Source organism: Solanum dulcamara, chromosome 6 (genome assembly GCF_947179165.1).
Source record: "Solanum dulcamara chromosome 6, daSolDulc1.2, whole genome shotgun sequence".
NCBI lineage: Eukaryota > Viridiplantae > Streptophyta > Magnoliopsida > Solanales > Solanaceae > Solanum > Solanum dulcamara.
Genome location: NC_077242.1, coordinates 74866273 through 74887116, shown reverse-complemented (window position 1 = coordinate 74887116; position 20844 = coordinate 74866273). Strand labels below are relative to the sequence as shown.

At 29.5% G+C, this 20844-nt stretch overlaps 1 protein-coding gene across 1 annotated transcript; it reads left to right on the top strand.

Annotated features, from left to right (window-relative positions):
- Positions 1-10343: 10343 nt before the first annotated feature.
- Positions 10344-12689, top strand: LOC129893083 (uncharacterized). The gene is made up of 3 exons (XM_055968576.1): positions 10344-10544; positions 11882-12019; positions 12369-12689. The coding sequence occupies exons 1-3, from the start codon at positions 10461-10463 to the stop codon at positions 12495-12497; spliced, it is 351 nt and encodes a 116-aa protein (XP_055824551.1). The 5' UTR covers positions 10344-10460; the 3' UTR covers positions 12498-12689.
- The last annotated feature ends 8155 nt before the right edge of the window (positions 12690-20844 follow it).

The following is a 20844-nucleotide window of genomic DNA, read 5'->3' as shown; positions in this document are numbered from 1 at the left end:
AAAACTGATGATTGAAGATAAACAAATTCAGAACTTAAATATGATGCAATATTTTTATAATGATTTAAAATTAATATATAATTAATAATTAAATCTATAATTATATAACTTTCATTCTACAGACGCTAAAAGCGTGATGGACATTTTTTGTGTAGTGGTTTTGTGGGGTAAATTGGATGGCTATCATTTTCCATACTTGGGGCTAAGTGGACAAATAGTAACATACCTTTGTGGTTCACACAAATAGTTATATCTGATTTAGGATTTCAAGAAGATAACGTAATATATTAAATAATTAAATTTATTTATATCATAATTAACTTTAGTTATATCATAATTAACTTCAGACCTACGAAAATCGCTTTCTTGAACTTGTCAAATTTAATCTTTACTCATTTGAAGTTGAAAATCACAAATATGAATTTTTCAAATTTGTGTCAAAACTTCACTTAAATTATATGTCTATTCAAACTTTGCTGCACAAATTAAAATGGGGAGATAATTGTATATTGTTATAAATAAAATGACAAACCAAATTAAAAAAGGGGAAAAGAAAGCAAGTAAGTAATCTTATTGTTTTTTTCTTTTTAATGTGTTCATTCATGCTTACAAGAATGCCTATTTATAGGCCTAAAAGAAGAAATAAAATATGATGGAAACACATAATAGAGGAAACAAATTATAGTGGATGATAAGATATAGTGAAAAATAAATTGTGGTGGAGGATAAAATATAGTGGAACCAAATTGTGGTGGAAGATAAGATATAGTGGAAATAAATTATGGTGGAGAATAACATGGACATATATTCTTTTGTAACACTCTCCCTTAGATGTTCACGTAAAATAAAGGTTCTAATGATAGAACAAGTATATATCTTTATTCCTAATACACATTATTTGTTGTCTCATTAAAAAACTTACTAGAAAAAATTCATTGGGATAAAAACTTTGGTTAAGAAAAAAAGAGTGCAGCGCGTATTTACTCCCTCTGATGAGAACATCACTTAACATCATGAAAACGACACATTTCAATTTTGTATCTCATTTTCTCAAAGATTGAAGTCGGCAATGCCTTGGTAAACATATCTGCTAAATTGTCACTTGAACGAACTTATTGGACATCTATTTCACCCTTCTTTTGAAGATCATGAGTAAAAAAGAATTTTGGTGAAATATGTTTTGTTTTGTCTCCTTTGATGTATCCTCCCTTCATTAGCAATGGTCTAGCTATCAATTGAAGGCGTTTAATCAATGATTCTGCTAGACCATTTTGAGTATGAACATGAGCGACCGGATGCTCAACTTTTATTCCAACCGACACACAATAATCATTAAAGGATTGAGATGTAAATTCACCAGCATTATCTAGACGAATTATCTTTATTGCATAATCTGGAAATTGTGCTCTTAACCTTATAATTTGAGCCAACAATCTCGCAAAAGTCATGTTGCGAGTTGATAATAAGCACACATGTGACCATCTTATAGATGCATCTATAAAGACCATATACTATTTAAATGGTCCGTATGAAGGGTGAATTGGCCCACATATATCACTCTATATACGTTCCAGAAATGCAGGGGATTCAATCCCATCCTTGGGAACAAGCAACACGAGAATTTTTTAGATTGAAGAATTTTTTGATTCTTCAAAGTGTCTCCATGTGAATTCTCAATAATTCTGCGCATCATATTATAATCGGGATGTCCCAACCGGTCATGCCAAATCATTAGAATCAGTAAACCTTTTGTTTACTATGACATTTGATTCAACAGTACCAATATTTGTATGGTACAATCCAGAAGAAAATGCATGTAATTTTTTCATGCACAATTTCTTCTCCACATTTATTGTAGTAGTATAAAGGTATTAACTTTTTCTTCATTCGCAGTCTCAATATGATAGCCATTTTGGAGAATAACCTTGAACCTTAACAAGTTTCTTTGAAACTTACTACAATACAATGCATTATAAATTACTAATATCGTTCTTCCAGATATTAATAAGGCCGCTCTTTCAGAGCTCTCAATCAATTTTGTACTACCGGATATTGTATTGACATAGGCTTTTTTCATAATCAAATGACAGAAATATTTCTTTTCTTTTAATATCGTATGAGTTATGACACTATCCAAAAGGGACATATCTCCATTACTCATCTTGAATCCAAATGAAGACTGAAAAATTTATTTATCATCATAAAATAAAAACACATTATAAAAGATAAAATAAGTAACAATATTACTAGAAAACATAAGTCCTTGTTTTTTTTAAAGTAGATAAAAGTAAAAACATGATAATCAAAAGTGCATAAAAACGACAACATATTTGCCTTTCTTTTGAAGGAATTTTGATAAAACCTCACAAAATGCTCAGGCGTCCGACATTCATTTTTTCAGTGGTTTTTTATGCCACAATGATGACAGTTACTTCTTGAAGGATCGCTTTGAAAACTCATATTGTTCTCCCTTTTATGTTGACCACCACCACGACGATTAATATATCGTCTTATACCATTGTCACGTCCACACACATTATTGTGGCCTCGATTTTTATTTTGTCTTTTTCAAACTAGCCATGTGTTTCTACCACATTTGCTCCAGTAATGGAGCAGTTCTAGTAGGATGGGCTTCATGATTTTTTATTAAAAAAGCATTATGTTGCTTAGCCATCAAAAGGCATAAGATCAATTCAGAGTATTTCTGAAAACCTTTTTCACGGTATTACTGCTGTAATATCACATTAGCGGCATGGAAAATAGTTAGTATCTTTTCCAACATATTCTCATCATTTATAGTTTCCCACATAATTTTAATTAAGAAGTTATTCTAAATGCAACAAAATTATACTCAATTACAGTTTTAAAATCTTGAAACCGTAAGTGCATCCATTGATAATGAGCCCTTGGCAATACCATTGCCCTAAGGTGATCATATCTTCCTTTTAAACCTTTCCATAATTCAAGTATATCTTTCACAGTCAAGTATTCAATTTTCAGGCTTTTATCCAGATGTTGACGAAGGAAAATCATTGTCTTCGCTTTATCCTGACTTGATTCTTCATTTCCTTCAATTATAGCATCACCAAGACTCTTAGCGGCAAGGTGAATTTCAGCATCAAGTACCATGACAAATAATTTTTGCCAGAAATATCAAGTGCCACGAACTTCAATTTTGATAAATTTGACATGATGAAAATTATCATAAAAAATATTTAAATTAGATCAAACTAATAAAATTTTAACCATTGAAAATTGAGAACAACTTATACGATATTTTGATAAAAAAATTTATTTTCATTAATTAAGAAATTCTACTACCACCTTATATTATTTAGTGAACTTAAAAACTGAAAATATTCAAATGTGTACTTGTGTTTAGGATCTGAAAATAGAAATAATTATATCCTCGAAACATACCTTATAGGAGACTTCAGGCAGATAACGTGTTATAAATAAAATTAAAAAACCAAATTAAGAAGAGGAAAGAGAGAGCAAGTAAGCAATCTTATTGTTTTCTTCTCTTTAATGTGTTCATCCATGCTTACAAGAATGCTTATTTATAGGCATAAAAGAAGAAACAAAATATAGTGGAAACACATAATAGATGAAATAAATTATGGTGTAGTATAAGATATAGTGAAAATAAATTATGGTGGAGGATAAGATATAGTGGAAATAAATTATGGTGGAGGATAAGATATAGTGAAAATAAATTCATGCAGCATAGTTGAAATTTCAAGAGCCAATCAAAAAAAAAATTGACTAAATTTTCTATGTCTTTTAAATATTTTAAATTGTTAATTATTGTGATTTATAGTACTTTTTACATAGTTTTCAAATATATAAATTTTAAACATAATACATAAATATGTCCTTTAATTTGACCTTATTTTACATTTATGCCCTCCAACTTTAGGTGTGCACAAATAGACACTTAAACTTGTATAAAATTGAACAAGTAGACACACATGTCCTATGTAGCACAATACACGTAGGACGCCACACATGACACAAAATTGCCATGTAGGATGCCATGTAGAACGAATGTGTCTATTTGTTCTAGTTTTGAATAGTTAAAGTATCTACTTATGCATTAGTAAAGTTAGAGATTATAGTTGCCAGCTGAAACCAAATTAAGAGTCATATTTATGTATTATGCCTAAATTTTATGTCAAAAACCTTAAAGCTTCTTATATCCAAATATATTCACAATCAAAATTTAAAAATTTAAATCTCAAACCTCCTTTAATTGTGTCACATGAATTAGAATAGAAAAATTATAAATTAATATGGATATTATCTAATAATATTAAATAAAACATTACATCATTTATTATTAATTTTTCAACCTGACCAGCCAAATATTATTTTATTTTTTAATTAAATATTCAATATCTATATTAAAACTTGATCAATTTGAATATCCATTCTGCAGAAGCGCTTCCCACCCGAAATTATTCAAATATGACCAACCAAACATACATTAATTTTAAACTACATTTTATTCCAACTACAAAATTTCATACGTATTTATTTTATTATTGTTTATAAATTTCTCGATCCAAACAAGGCTGATCTTTATATAAATTGACTTGGTATTCGTTAGCGTGATTTGACTGTTGTGGATGACTCCTGACCGTTCGATGAGAGATGGGACCACCCGCATGGATTTGTCATCGAGAATTGGACAACCTACACTACTACCTTGTCGTCCAGCTCAGCTAATTTAAATTCTCAAACTAACTATCGAAAATCTTGATTTCTTATTCTTAATTTTTAGGTTGATAAATTTACTTTATTTCTATCGTTAGTTTTATTTCATATCCGCTTCAATATTTATATGTAAAGGCAAAATCAGAATTTAATTTCATGAGTCTACCTTTGTGTATGTGATTTTAGAATTTTTGAAATTAAACTTGTAATTGTAAAATGTGTGCGAGCACTTTAATTTTTAATTATTTGTTTAAAAATAATACACTATTAGAAATGGAAAAAAAATTTACTCCCTCCATTTCATAGTAGTTGCTCATATTATTATAAATATTTACTAAAATTGCTTATAAATTTACAAAATTAAGATAGCATTAATTAAATTTTTTCATTTATTCTTACAATTAATTATTTTTTTTTTGAAAGTGTCAATAAACTTGTAAAGTTTCTTAAGAAGTACTCCCTTCGTTTAGTTTTACATGTCGTGTTTGGACTTGATACGTCCATTAAGAGAAAAATTATTAACATGATTGTTTTACCATACTACCTCTATTAATTAATGTTTAGTAATAGATTTTGGAAAATAATTTAAGAAATAAATAATTAATGTTAAGAATAAAACACGAAAAGAATAATTGTCTTTTCTTGATATGTTAAGTAACAAATAAAAACTAAAATCTATTTTTTTTTAAATAATTGACAAGTAAAAATGAACACAAGAAGTAAATTAATTAAAATTATTTTTTTATTTATAATTTCTTAAATAATGCGTAAAAGGAAAATTGGATAAGTAATATTAGAGGGAGTACTAAAGAAGTGGGCATGCGTTTACCTTTTCTGAATTAAAAATTGTTAAAAGTGAAAATTAACAACTTAATCCAAGAAAAGAGTGATTAGTAATTAATTAACCATAGCTAGGCTCCTTGAAACCAGGCTGGTGCAGCAATCAAGAGATTAGTGATTAGCTCCAACTTCGAGGACATTTTAAAAATTAGTTTTTGCACATTGTTCTATAGGTAAAATGAGAGATTTGTTTGATTGGTTTTTTTCTTTTAAATACAAATTGTGTAGTCACTATTCTTCGAGTACGTATTGGATAAATCTGTTTATGTACTTGGATAAATCTGTTTATGTACCATAGCTAATAAATTATATATAAAATGTAAATTATATTAGATAAATTTAGTATGATGAGCTTGACTGAGAAAACGTTGACAGTAGATTATTTCAATAAAGAATATCATATATTTAGGATCTGACCTAAAAGTAATCGAGGAGTTCATCCAAATTTCTTAATGAAAATTCTGAATCAGCCGCGACATATATTTCACTAACTCAATCAAGTTTTGCTTACTTGTTTATGTGATATTAAGTTGGAATGGGTCCTTATGACATAAATATAATTATGGCCGAAAGTGACGTCAACTTTTGCACAATGTTTGATTAAAATTATAAAAATATATTTATAGAGGGTGCTAATTAATTTCTTTGACCCATTAATTAATTCTCTACCTAAATTTTAATTAATTGCTTATAAAAATATTGCTATGTTGTTGTAAAGATATGTCTTCCCATGGAGAAAAACGACTAGGGTTTTGAATTTAAAAAATATGATACACATCAGGAAAAATAGGGAGTTAATATGTTTTGTGAGAAGGATTTTAATCATTTTATTCATTTTGAGAGGATTTTCAATGATCGATAATTTAAATTATGATTACAACAAATTTATTTTCGTTTGATTTTTTTTGTAAATCTCTTTATTTATGTGAATGTGTGTGTATTAACTGGTTATTTACCTGATAAATTTTTGAGTCGAATCAAACATAATATAGATTATTGTATTAGATATTATTAAAAACTTTATAAAAAAATTTTTAATGAAAAGTTTTCCTTACCTAAAAAAACTCATCGTTGTCAATTGTCATGAGATTATGGTCAAATAATGGGCAAACAAACAAGAATTGTCTTCAAAATTGATATCATCATTCATCAATATATTGTGGAATGAGCTTTTAGAATGTGTCAAATGACAAATCATTTCATCATTGAAAGGTCATTAGTATCACAAAGAAAAAAAATTGGATATGAAAGTCTTTGAAATAAAAGGTCAAAGGAAACATAATTATGAAATAAAATAAAATAACATAAAAGGATGATGTGGAGCCACCTTTTGATTTAACTTGATGACTATAGGGGAGATGTTAAAAATGATTGTGAGCATCTATGATTGAGCCTGTTCGCCAATTTTATTTTTTTTTATGAATAGCGGAATCAGAATTTTTATGAAAAAATTAAATTATAAAAAGTAATATATAAAAAATAAATAAATAATTCAACTTAATAAATACACCTTAAAAAGGTATTTCTACCTTAGAGATATTTATATAATGGCTATATCTATCACTTTGAAGTACAATTTTTATCTAGCCAATGGATACAATTTCTTATAAATTATTTAAAAACGAGATAGAGTACTGTAATTCAACACTTTACCGCTCCAATACATTAAATGAAATCAGTAGCACCCATTCACAAATTAAAGAGTATTGTTGTCAAGTCCAATCTAACAAAGTAAATATGGTGGAGATGGTTTATAGTAGTGGCGATAGCTAGTGGTAGTGCCTCATAATGAAGATGGTAATAGTTATGATAATAAAAGTGATTGATATTATAGTGATCGGCATGATGATGATGGTTGATGTTTGTGATGATGAAGTTGATTGATGTTAGTAGTTGACAGTGATGGTTGAAGATTTGATCGATGATGTCGATGATCGTTTGGGCAGAGCTAGTTGCAATAGTGATGGCGATCGGACATAAATATAATAACGAAAGTGACAAGTGTGGAAACGATTGGTAGTAACAGTGGTGGTTGGGGATAATGATGGTGATTGTGATGACAGATATGATTTGTGGTGATGGCTGAAAATGGTTGTGGATATAATACTGGTAAAAGTTATATACACAAAACTATTTTTTAACTTAATAATATTAACACTTTGTTCAATATCTTAATTATTATAACTCTATTAAGATCAAATAAATGCTTAACTTCTTAATATAAGCAAATACATTTAACCTAAGATCTAAATCATTTTTTTTCATATAAATAAGTACATAGTTGTACAATGTACACTAGCACTTCATGACGATCCATTTATTTATTCCTTTTCCAAAAATGGACAAAAGCATACATTCCTTTCATGGGCAACTCAAATTCAACGCACCAATATAAGGTTCACTCCATGTAGTATTGTTGGTGGAAATTGTACGAGCACATTTATAGGGCACATTTTGTTGAATTTGGATTTGACAACACTTTGTGGGTGTTACCATCGATTCATTTAATTTTTGGTTCAATATCATCTATTTTAATTTATGTTTTTTAGTAAAATTGAGCACAAAATTCAAGTAAGTAAGAGAAATTTGATCACTATTATAAAATATTATATAGAGATTGTATGTTATAAGAAAATGTTTCATTTTTTAATCAAATAATAATTCTTTAATATTTAATTACTTTTTATTTGAATTAAATATTGTTATATTAGAAAATAAATAAATTATGTATATTTTGATGTTGATAAATAAACGGTCTTAATCATTCAGATATGCAAATTTAGATGTCTTAATTTGGATTTGTGTTGTTTGTTTTAATCTTAATGCAAACAAATAGGGTCTTAGTAACAAAGTGGGTAACTTATAGATACCCCACTAGTTTAGGAGCTAATTACTTAGATATACACTAGTTTACAATATTACGAATCTTTTCATATTTTAGACTTCTGATACATGTATCCGGCGCATCCAGATACATCCAGATAAATGTATCATGGGGGTCAAAATTAGTTGTAATTTGTTTTAGATACACTGTATTCAAGTGGATTCGCATGTATTTGGAATAAATAGACAAATTTGATTCGTCTCTCCTATCTCGCTCGCCGCTCTCCTACATTGCTCGCCACTCTAGTATCTCAGATATTTGTATATAGTGTCAGATAAATGTATCTAGTGTGATTTTCATGTATCTAGGATACATAGACAAATCTTGTTCACCTCCCTTCCATTCTCGCTCGCTTCTCTATCTATTTCAGCATATCTGGTTGCAAAAAATCTGACTTGAAGTCTAGTATAAAATTATTAATTAGTGAGACAATATGTAATTATTTAAAACTTTAGGGAGAATTAGTAAATATGATAGGAATGTATGTGTAATTATGTAGGCTTTTTGATTAAAAAAGTTGGGACAAAGAGTTGTTAGGATATACTATTAACCACGTGTTTTGATATAATATTATTTATTGAACAATTATTTATTTATTTATTTATTCAATTCAATAAAGTGTTACATCAAATAGATCATTTTGTCATATATGTGTCCTCAACTTATATAATAGATAATTTGGTGTATAGATTTTAAGCTTATACATAAAAAATTTAATCATCGATTCTTATAAGTTAAAAGTTATAGTTCACAATAGTACAAGAAAATTCGAACAAACCACCAGAAAGATTGTACCACGAGATTAAATGTAATTTATCTTGTTTATGAGAATGCTATAGTTCTATACTTCTCGTGTTAGTGCATTTTATATGTATTGAACAGAATCGAGTGAGTAGAGATAGATGTTTTAGACTAACTGATAAAAATATATTTTCTAAACTATTAAATGTACTTATATTTTTAATCTCGATATAATGATTATGAGTTGTATATATTAATTGTTGTTTTGATTTATTAAAATGTGAGATTGTGAGATGAATCAATATGTCTGGTAGATTGGATGATAATAATTTATATTGGTGAAATAATTAGTTAGTTGATGAAATTCATGTCTCAATATAAAGATTGATGACACACCTTTTTATGAGAAGCTTATAAATTTTCACGTGCAAACTATTACGTAGATTTATGAATCTGACTCATTAAATAAGTTAAGTATTGCTCTAAAGAAAATTAATCATTGAATTAAATTTGTCACTAATTTAACTTATTGATTAGTATATTTAATCTTAACATGGAAATTACCTAAGTGTTTAATGCGAAATTTTAAAATATAAATGGAGGAGTGCAATTACGAATTTTCATTGGAATGATTTATAATTTATTATGATAAGACTAATTAAAATTAATTTTTGAAATTATTTCCATAATAGAAAGCCTCATTAATTAATTTTGTGTTCCTTATAGTGCCTATATTTAACTAAAATTCAGAATCCTATTTTGTAAGGAAAAAGGAAAAAAAAACAACGTGTGCTTTCTTCTTGAAGGAAAAGGACCGTGAGTTTTCTTCTGCCTACTGAAATGAAAAGAATCTGTATAAATAGGAATGAATTAGTTTTTAATAGGATACTTGCCCACCCAAGTATTGGGAGAGTTGTGAATTCGGGATCATTATAGAGTTGGAGATCGTTTCAAGAGATATTCCTTGAGTTAATTTTCATCATATTTTGCATGTGATATGTATTTGTGATTGTTGTCTATAATTCATGTAATCGATATTCTGAAATGCTTCCGTTGTTTAATATTTTCCAACCAGAGCTTCAACCGATATGGCCCAACTACATAGGCCCATTAAGCTTTTAGTGATCTAGCCCAGTTATTTAGCCTGTATAGCTTCTAATCCAACATCCCAGCTTGTTCTTCAAGTTGTAAAAAAAAAAACTTGTTCTTCAAGAAAAAGCTCTGTACTCAACGCTAAATAGAAATTTGTTCTCCAGTTATTCGAAATTGCAGTTGAACAATGGCGTTGGAAGCATATACATCACAAATTAATGACGAAATCCACATCGATGTTCTCACGAAAGCTCGAATCTCTTGCTACAAGGTACACTTTGTTTTCTCTCATAGTTTTTAAAAATATGTAAAGTAAATTCACATTTTAAAATCCTTTTGTCTCTGTATGTGTAATTACGAGCTGAAATCACTGGAAAATATGATGAATTTTGATATATAAAGCTAATAGAAAGGAGTAATTTGTGGTTTGAAGATGAGAGATGCATTCTATCTACGCCTGATTGTGTGTGTGTGTTATTGCGAGCTGAAACCATTGGAACTTATGATTAATTTTGATATATAAAGCTAATAGAAAGGAGTGTATTTATGGTTTGAAGACGAGAGATGCATTCTATCTATACCTGAATGTGTGTGTGTGTTATTACGAGCGAAATCACTGGAAATTATGATTAATTCTGATATGAGAAGCTAATAGAAACGAGTGAATTTGTGGTTTGAAGATGAGAGATGCATTCTATCTATGCCTAAATGTGTTATTACGAGCTGAAACCACTGGAATTTATGATCAATTTTGATAAATAAAGCTAATTGGAAGGAGTGGATTTGTGGTTTGAAGACGAGAGCTGCATTCTATCTATGCCTGATTTTATTTTGATGTTCAGATGAATTATAATCTATTCTGATATAAAGCTAATAGAAGGGAGTGAATTTGTGGTTTGAAGACGAGAGCTAATTCTATTTATGCATCCGTGTGTGTGTGAGAGAGAGAGAGATATTAATGAGCTGAAACCACTGGATTCGGTTGGATCTACTGTAGTAAATTTTTTGTTTTATTTGACGCCTTTATGAATTGTGATCAATCTTTGATTAAGCTAATAGAAGGGAGTGAATTTGTGGTTTGAAGGCGAGAGAATATAGATTCATTCTATCTATGCATGGATGTATGTGTGAGATTAAGAGCTGAAACCACTGGGTTCTGTTGGACCTGCTGTAGTAATTTTCTTTGTGGTTTTATTTTGGTGTTCATATAAATTATGATCAATTTTGATATAAATCTTATAGAAGGGAGTGAATTTGTGGTTTGAAGACAAGAGATGAATTCTATCTATGCCTCTGTGTGTGTGTGTTATTAACGAGCTGAAACCACTGGATTCTGTTGGACCTAGTGTAGTAATTCTTTTGTTTTATTTTGATGTGTATATGAATTATGATCAATCTTTTATTAAGCTAATAGAAGGGAGTGAATGTGTGATTTGAAGGCGAGAGATGCATTCTATCTATGCCTGAATGTGTGTGTTATTACAAGCTGAAACAACTGGGTTCTGTTGGACCTGTTGTAATAATTTTTTTGTTTTATTTTGAAGTTTATATGAATTATGATCAATCTTTGATTAAGCTAATAGAAGGGTGTGAATTTATGGTTTGAAGGCGAGAGATGCGTTCTACTCATGCCTGGAGAATAAATCAAACAAGAAGCCTACTGAAATCGCCACTGTTGGGCTGTTATACCCAATTGATTGCAAGCAAAGTAGGCAGGAATATGTGAATCAATGCAGACCCACTTGGGTGAGCTTTTTAAAAATCTCATCAAGGTTTAAGAATATTTAGTTTTGCTTTGTGATGAAACGAAATAGATAGATATAAACGACTCAGTTAGTCTAATCCAACTAGTTTGGGATTGAGGTGTAATGGATAGGTTGATTTAATTGGTGTGTTTTTGTTTATGTTGATAAAGTTGATAGAAGTATTTCTTCAGAAAATTGCATTAAAATAAAGGGAAGACTAGAATGAAGAACTCAGTTTCCTTCATTTTTCAATAGCTTTTCAGAGTACCAAACCGATAAACATATTAACTTTCTGGGACTTACCCTGGTATTTTAGGTTTATTAATTAGTATATGTTTTTTTGATGATAGGTGAAGCATTTTGACAGGCAGTACTGTTCTAAGAAGAAAGTTCAGAGGCATTTGGATGATAACGAGTCAAGGAGAGGTCCGTTGTCACTTCCACAGCCTTATACCTTCAAACCCCCTTGTTCTTGTTGATAGCCAATTTGTGGCTACTTTGGATATTGACAAGTGGTTTATCAATGCTCATCTTTGGTAAATTTTGCGGTTGTACAGTGATGGGAATCTTTCAATTACATCATTAGTAGTAGTGAAGAGTAAAATTGTTAGGTGCGGAGCAATGAATTGTGTACCTGTGGTCAATAGCAATAACATGCTTACATTTTCAAATCCATCATCTTATTGCTGTGGCTTTTTACCTATTAAGTTTTCATGTGAATGATTGGTAGTAAGTCATTCCATTAGATAGTGTTTGGAATTCGTGATCTTAACGTGCTGAACTTTTCTATTTTTTATGATTTAAACTCTAATTCACACCTCGGATAGGGTCTGTTGAGTTTGTCTAACTATACTGATCCTTTTGCCATGTGTTAGACTGTGATTAGTTTTGGGAATCTAAATAGAGTGGATTGATTATCTCAAGGATGTATTTTGAAGTTGTAAGTTGGATGCCTTGTGTTTGACAAGAGACTTGAAATGGCAAAATTATCATTCTCATTTGTCAAATCTTATTTTCATAAAGTCCTATTTCAAATGTGTTTAGATTGCGATTCTATAGGAGTGTCTGATGTGAATCTAGCTCTTGCTACGCATTGAAAACCAGAAACTAACTAAAAGAATTTGGTATTCCTAGCTAGTTGCTATAACAACATACCCAGTGTAGTCCTACAAGTGGGGTCTGGGAATGTTGAGATGTAAGCAAACCTTACCTTTACCATTGTAGGGTAAAGAGGTTGTTTCCGATATATGCCTAGCTAGTTCTAGAAGAATATCAGATGCTCATGCAGTAATGATAAAAACCATTAAGGTTTTTTCTAAGGTTTCTTACTTTAGCCGTTTCTGTTTGAATTGTGGATTTTGGTATCGCTTCTCACTGTAACTCACATGACTATATCAAAGTAGGAGCATTATGTGCTACAGGAAACATTACAATTATCCTTCTACTGTAACTTAGGGTAATCACTTAGTATTTCGAGATTATTTAGCTGTCATTTTTGTTCAATTTGCTCAGGATCGTATCCTCAACAGCTTAACGAGTGTATCTATTACTTGCATAGGGATTTCTATGGCTGTTTCAATCCTAGGCAAGTACCGAGTGATAGTTACCACATAGGCTCTTCGAGCCCTATTTCCCATCTGGAAACAGTCCATTCTGAGACGAGATCCACCGTCTACCTTCCATCACCTTGGTCCCGCTGTACCTTCCAGATTCCTTCTTTCTCTGTTAGACCTTTGTACAAGCTATATTTATAAATAGAAAGTATTGTGTTTTGCTAACCTACTATTGAATCTAGGGATAACCACAATGTATGGTGGAACAATCAAGGTGCGTGTAAGTTGGCTTGAACACCACCGTTATCTTAAAAAAGTCAAAAGCAAGTATGCAGTAGAGAGTACTGTTGAATCTGGTATATATTTGTGTTCACTTACAATTGCCTATTTGTACAAACTGTGTGAAATAGTGAATAGGATATTTGTTTACCTTAACAAGCTGTAGTGCATTTTTGATTGGTAAACCAAAATCTAAGGAGATCATTAGCAGTAAGCTATATCATACAATCAATAACCTGTGACTCAGTTTGAAACTAGATGCGCTGCCTATATGAGCACTCTATTTTCATTTCAGTGCAGTTCATTCCGTTATTGGTACACTAACTTTTGAGCTCCTTGTTGTCTGGATTTAACCACAGTTCTGACCAATGAAGATGATTTACTCCGTGTTTTCCCAAAGTTTATCCTACTCTTGATGATAAACTCAGTTCAATCCTCTGCTCTCCTTTTCCTCTATTATATTTTAAAGAGAATATGCACTGTTGTCTGGTGATATCAGATATCTGCAGATTGTAAAATCACAGATTTGTTTGTTAGTTTAGTTTGTTACTGCTATTTCTAGCAGTGTGATTAAGTCTAGTTTATTAGTTTTACCGGTTTTTGATCAAGTTAAAACTAAGCCTATAAGTGAACGGAATCAAGACAGTTCCCAGATTAACCATATGGGAACCCTGCCCTAGAGTATCTGCACATTTATCCCAACTAATCTTTTAGCTGGTGGACTGAGGCGTAATTGTTGTTATGTGAATCGAGGAGACCATTTGTTCTTTTTGCCATGTGTGAATATCTCTGTGTGATGTTGTAGAATGTACATTCCCTGTGTGTCAGAAAGGTTCCTCCAAACCCCTTTGCTGGAAAATCGTTATGTACATCAGATCAATATTTTGCTTTGACGTACATATAGTAGATGATGAACTCTCTGGATGAAAATTCTGCCTCCGCCATCACTTTAGCCCTTAACTTTATACCATCTTTATTTTACCTATTTTGTTAAATTGTTCACAAGTTTTACTGGATTGACAAATCTTATCTTGTTCACAAGTGTGGTGTGGGGCGTAATTTTTGTACAATTTTCATTTTACTTTTTTTTTCTTTCTTGTTAAATTGCTTACAAAGTCTTGAGGATTAGCAAAAACTTGCCTATGTTGTTCAAACTATTCTCAACTTCCGCAGGATTGATAGGAGTTGATACTATTTTCATGCTACCTACCTTGTTAAATTATTCATGAATTTTATAGATCGGCGAAACTTGTTGTGTTGATTAAGTTGTTCATAGGTTTTGTTGGATTGGCAAGACTTGATATTCTATTCTTGCTACTTATCTTGTTAAATTGTTCACAAGTCTTGCCAAATTGGTGAAATTTGCTTTGTCGGTCAATTGTTCATAAGTTTTATCGGACGGGTAATCTTTTTTCTTCTTCTTTTTCTTGAAAAATCTTAATAGCTTAATTGAAAAATCTTAATAGCTTAATTGGTTGACTATATAAACTTTTACTGTGTTGATGAGAGTTCGATTCTCCAAACTCGTAGAAAAGAAAAGAATTACCCGTCTTTTTTGACTTAACAAGAAAGGTTAAAACAAAAGTTGGCATATGTATTAGTCAACTTTTTGGTTGTGTTATAATTTATTAAGTCAAGTGGAAATAAAATTACACATTAAATTGTTGTTAATTCAATTGTAATATATTTATTTTTTGTGGTTAGTGACTTTCCCTTTCCATCCTGTAACATTCACCCTTAGAATATTTAGTCTAAACGAAATGCTTAATCCACAGATTAAGACATTTTTTCCTCTAAAATAATTATACTATTTCGACAAAAAAAAACAATTCTTTCTTTGATGTTGAAATTTTGGACTCAATTTTTTTCTTCAGAATAATAATAATATAACAAAAACAAAGGTCAAAACCGCGTCTAAACTGAATTGTCAACAACTAAATCATGATAGCAATAGTCCAAATAAGTCATAGTTGCTTTGTTAGCCAAAGACTTGATGATGTAATTGTCATAAATTATATATACAAATTTTTCTTGGTGGAGCTTGGGATAGGAGTTTAAAAAGCAGGAAATAGCGCTTACTGATCATTTTTCGAAATTATTTTTGGAAAATAATAGAGACAGAGTCAGGATTTTGAACTCTATCGATTTAGAATTTTCAAGATATTGGATTTTAATTTAATAATTTTGTACATATTCAATGAATTTCTTAAAACAAATATAGAATTTGAATTAGAGGTATTAAGTTAGGCCGAAACTATAAGCTATATTCTAGCTCCACCCTTTACCGTTCTAGAGTTTAAAATTTATAAATGAAATTTCAAGACATTATCAAGGAATTTCATTTGTGGATTTTGAAATTTTACGATGATAACTATTTTTTAATTATGGAGACTAAAGAATGACAATTTGTGAACCTCAAAAATGAAAGTTGAATTATCTTTTGGGGTACTCTATTGATCACATTTTGTTTGACCTCTTACAATTTAAGAGTCAATAACATGTTTCTTTGATCATGAAAAGCTTTTACATTACTTTGTCAACCAAATTTTTAGGTTGGAAATTGATGGCTAGTGGTGGGTTTGATACATACTTCCTTTGACTCAAATTATTTGTAGTGATTTTTAAAAATAATTGTTTCACATTATAATTTGTCAGCTTAAAAGTTTAAAATAAAATTAATTTTTTTTTCATTTTATTTTTAATAGTTATTGCTCTTAAAGACCACAAACACCTCAATTATGTGTGATGATATAGTTGTTTAGATATTAATGAAGAGTAAAACAATTAAAAATCTTTGCTAATTAATAGTTCTTGATGGGGGTGTAAAAGAGATTACGACAGATAATTTGAGATGAAACGAGTAGTTTTCATAAGTAAACACAATTGACAAAATTGTGATGGATGCTAGATCATAAACTTAGGTCATGATAATTTACTAGTAACCATGATATCTAATACACATTAATTTTTACACTACATTTTAATCTATTGTATAGTAACCTCCCTCATTTTTCTACATTGAAAATGCTCTTTTATTCTAGCAAATTGATGACATGATATCTAGATCAGTGTTGTCAAAGGCGTTTTCGGGGTCGGACGTATCAAAAACGCTTTGAGCTGCAAATTAAAGGCGTAGATCCTTAAATTGTAAGTGCTAAAATTTTGGACGTAAGCCCTGATAAAAACGTAAATCCAGGCATAAAAAAACGTACGCCCCAACTTTACTTTTGATTTTTATTCTCTTTAGAACAACATATTAATGTTTACACTACATTTTAATCTATTGTATCGTAATCTCCCTAATTATTCTACATTGAAAATGCTCTTTTATTCTAGCAAATTGACGTGCCATCGTTACCTAGTTGACTTAAGGGAAACATCAATTTAATTGAAAATCTTTTAGGTATTGACAAATTCAAAGCTTTATTCTAAGGAAAATATCTTAATGAAATTATTATAATTTCTAAAATAGCATGGAATAACTTTTTTTGTTGTTGATAAAATAGTTTGTGTGTAGCATGTCATTATCCTAATTTTGGTAACCATTACCAAACCCTTTAAGTGAACGTGCATCCAAATATCTAAATTGTTAGTTTAAGAACTTAGGACCATATAAGGGTTTCTATATAAAATGGGCTAAAACTCAAACCATTTCCAACCATAGAAATAGTACCTTTAAATTTAATCCTTTATTTATTTTTTTTGAAATTATGCAAATATAATTGTTGCAAAATTATCTTTTTTGGATAACTTTAGACTCAGGTCTAATATTTACGAGTTTATTGGTATAATACATAGATGTTTATCTTAGCTTGGCCTCAATTGACAACTAAACATTCAAATTTTGAGAATGCATATCTACACGCTGGCGTGACATATAAATTTTGAAGGTGTCTAGATGATTATTATTTAAGTTGGAGGGTTCAACTGACACAGTGAAGACAATCTAGATGTGCATCTTCAAAATTGAAGTGTTTAATTTAGTTGAGGTCAAATTAAGCTGTATATCTATGTATTAATGCCTTATTTATTTCTCAACCTTGTTGACAAATGGTCTAACGTTTGGATAACTTGCAAGATTTTAGATCATGATCTAATATTTTCTCTTTTTTTTCTAAGATTTGTTGATCAAGAGGGGTTTTGTTTTAAAAAAAAAAGAATTCTATTACACTTATTTTGTCATAAAATTTCATTTATATCACTAGACAATAAGTTTTGGCAAAAATAGGGCCCTTTTTATCTTTCTTTTGTTTTATTTGTAGGATATGATATTAGATTTGGTCCCTCAATTATTGTAAAATATTATATGACTAAGCACCTTTAATGGTTTAACCTTAATTAAAACACGAATTTGATATCCTTTTATGCATAACATATGTTATAGAAGTTAAACTATTTTTAGAAATATATTAACCTCAATTATGGAGTATTGGTACAAACTTAGCATAACACAAACGTAAATTGAATGGTATATATTGGTAATAAATCAGAATTTGGGGATAAAAAATGCAAATTTCAATTATTGAAAGATGAAATGGCTTAGTTATTCCATACATCTTTACTTGTTCGGTATTTTAAAATAATTGTCCAACTTTAATTGTTCAGTTTAAAAAATCAAGAAATAATTCATTATTTTGTGTCTATTTTATCTTTGTTATTAAATACTATTCAATTATCAATATTTAGATATTTTATAATTAATAGGAATGATATGATAGAATTATTCTTTTATTTACTATTTTTTAATGAATGTGCTAAGTCAAATAATAACAAGTAAAGATGAACACAAAAAATATTACATGAATCAATATTAAATTCTATTCGATATTTGAAGGACTAAAAGTACAAAAAAAACCTTAATAATTCTGTCCAACCAATTCCTCTCATCAAGAAAAAGAAAAAGGACAAATTAAAGTAAAGTATGAGAAAAATATTGAGTGTGTTCCATATTTTCTTTAATTTAAATTAAGTAGTAGGTGAGCAGTGGAATTTTGTTTTTGTAATTTATCACAAACTACCCAAATAAAAACAAAAAATTCAATCATGTCAAATCATATTTCTCAATTATTAGTCATTCGAAACTAAAAAAGTGAGTAAATAAGCCAAAGACTTGAAGTGATTAAGTTATCATATTTGTTGACTGAAAAACTTTTTGAAATTTGACTATATATCTCTCAACTACTTGGTCTATAATTACCATTTAATAATAAGTCCATCCAATATAATTCATAATTTTGGAATCATCTATTTGTCCAATTCATATTCCATTTTGGAAAGTGGCATGATTAAAGTGAACAAATTCATCTCATGCTGCTTGATTAATTTCATCGACTACTTAATACCTCCTATTATATATGTACTGAATATATAACATCTTTACTAATTAGGATACTCACTTGAGGATAGTGGCCGAGACAAAACTTTCATTAAATGAATTCAAAATATGAAAAAAAAAATGCATAAAAAAATTAAATGAAATGCAACATCTACTACGTTTTCAATAAAAAATAATTTAATCAGGCATATATATAATTTTTTGATAAAAAAAAACCTCTTCAATCCTACCTGACTCCGCCTTTGTTTGGCTCAATAGCGAGCCTAACACTCGTGTACGCCCATAGAAATGCTGATGCGTACTCACTCATCATGTAATAGGATGCTTACTAATAGAGTTAGATTTATGACGGATTCTATGAATTCAACTGAACTAATTGCTTTCGACTCTATCCAAACAAGAAAAAGAGTTGGAAAAAAAGATGTTTGCATGTATGTTAAGCAAGAGGAGCATGCTTTTTCTGCCGACAGAAGCAAAGACTTAAAATTGATATAATCGTAGACCTAGTAGTCTATGGCAAAAGTCTCTATATAATTTCCAAATTTTAATAATTGTTCTCTTTTTAAGTCTAATTTTCTACCTAGTGTCTAATATACGTTTTATATTGCTTCATTTACTATGTATCTTGCTTTTGTTGTCATTTTTTTTATTTACAATCATGTTTAAAATACTTGTTTAAGTCGAGGGACTATTAGAAATCAAAATCCACTTCATTATCAAACAAAATAGGAGTAAGGTTCATATAGATCCTATCTTTCCCAACGAGTCGTACTCTGAGATTACATTGAATTTATTTTTGTTTTTATCGTCGTTTAATATACGTTTAGGAGGTCTAATTAATTAGAATTTACATTACGTAAGACCTATTAAAAAGAGAAAACGGCCCTTATCTCTAAATAAAAGTAAAATTTTTTTACTCATTCTTATCTCAATCTTTAATGATAAAGAATTACTATTTTATTTGTGTGAATTTTTTCATCTCTATTTACGCCCCTTGTTTAGTTTGAAAAGAAAGTAAAGCTCCTTGACTTGTTTCTTGTAAAGGAAAAACATCAAGAAGTTCCAAAATCCCATCTTTTAATTAATTTGACACAAAAACTTACCCCTCTTTATCTTTCTCTTCCAACAAAAGCAAAAGAAGACCTTTTTAAAGTGGAATTAATTCTTTTTCTTAAGTCAAAAGGAGGGCCTATTATTTAATTGGGAATTATTATTAAAAATACATATATTAACTGAATGATGGTAAATAATTTAATAGAATACCACAAAACAAAGCAATCAAATTCCCCAAAAAGATATTAAAGCAAACACCACAAAGCTGTCAACTTTTCCTTGAAACGTGAAAGAATCAAAATCCATTTTTTCCCATCCTTGATTTTTGTAAATTAATTCATCTTTTTTTCCAATTCCCTTTCCTTGTTCTAGTACTTCATAATAACATGATTGCAACTCATCATTACATATTTAGTACTATAATTTTACAAGTAATATCTTAGAAAAATAAGATATACATAAATCGTATCCTTATTTTTCGAATAGAAATAATTTTGATAGACCCTTGACTCAAATGCAAAATAATGATTTTATCTTTTTTCAATTTCATTTTTCTTGGTTTGGAATTATTTTAATCATTCATAATAATATACTTATATCACCATA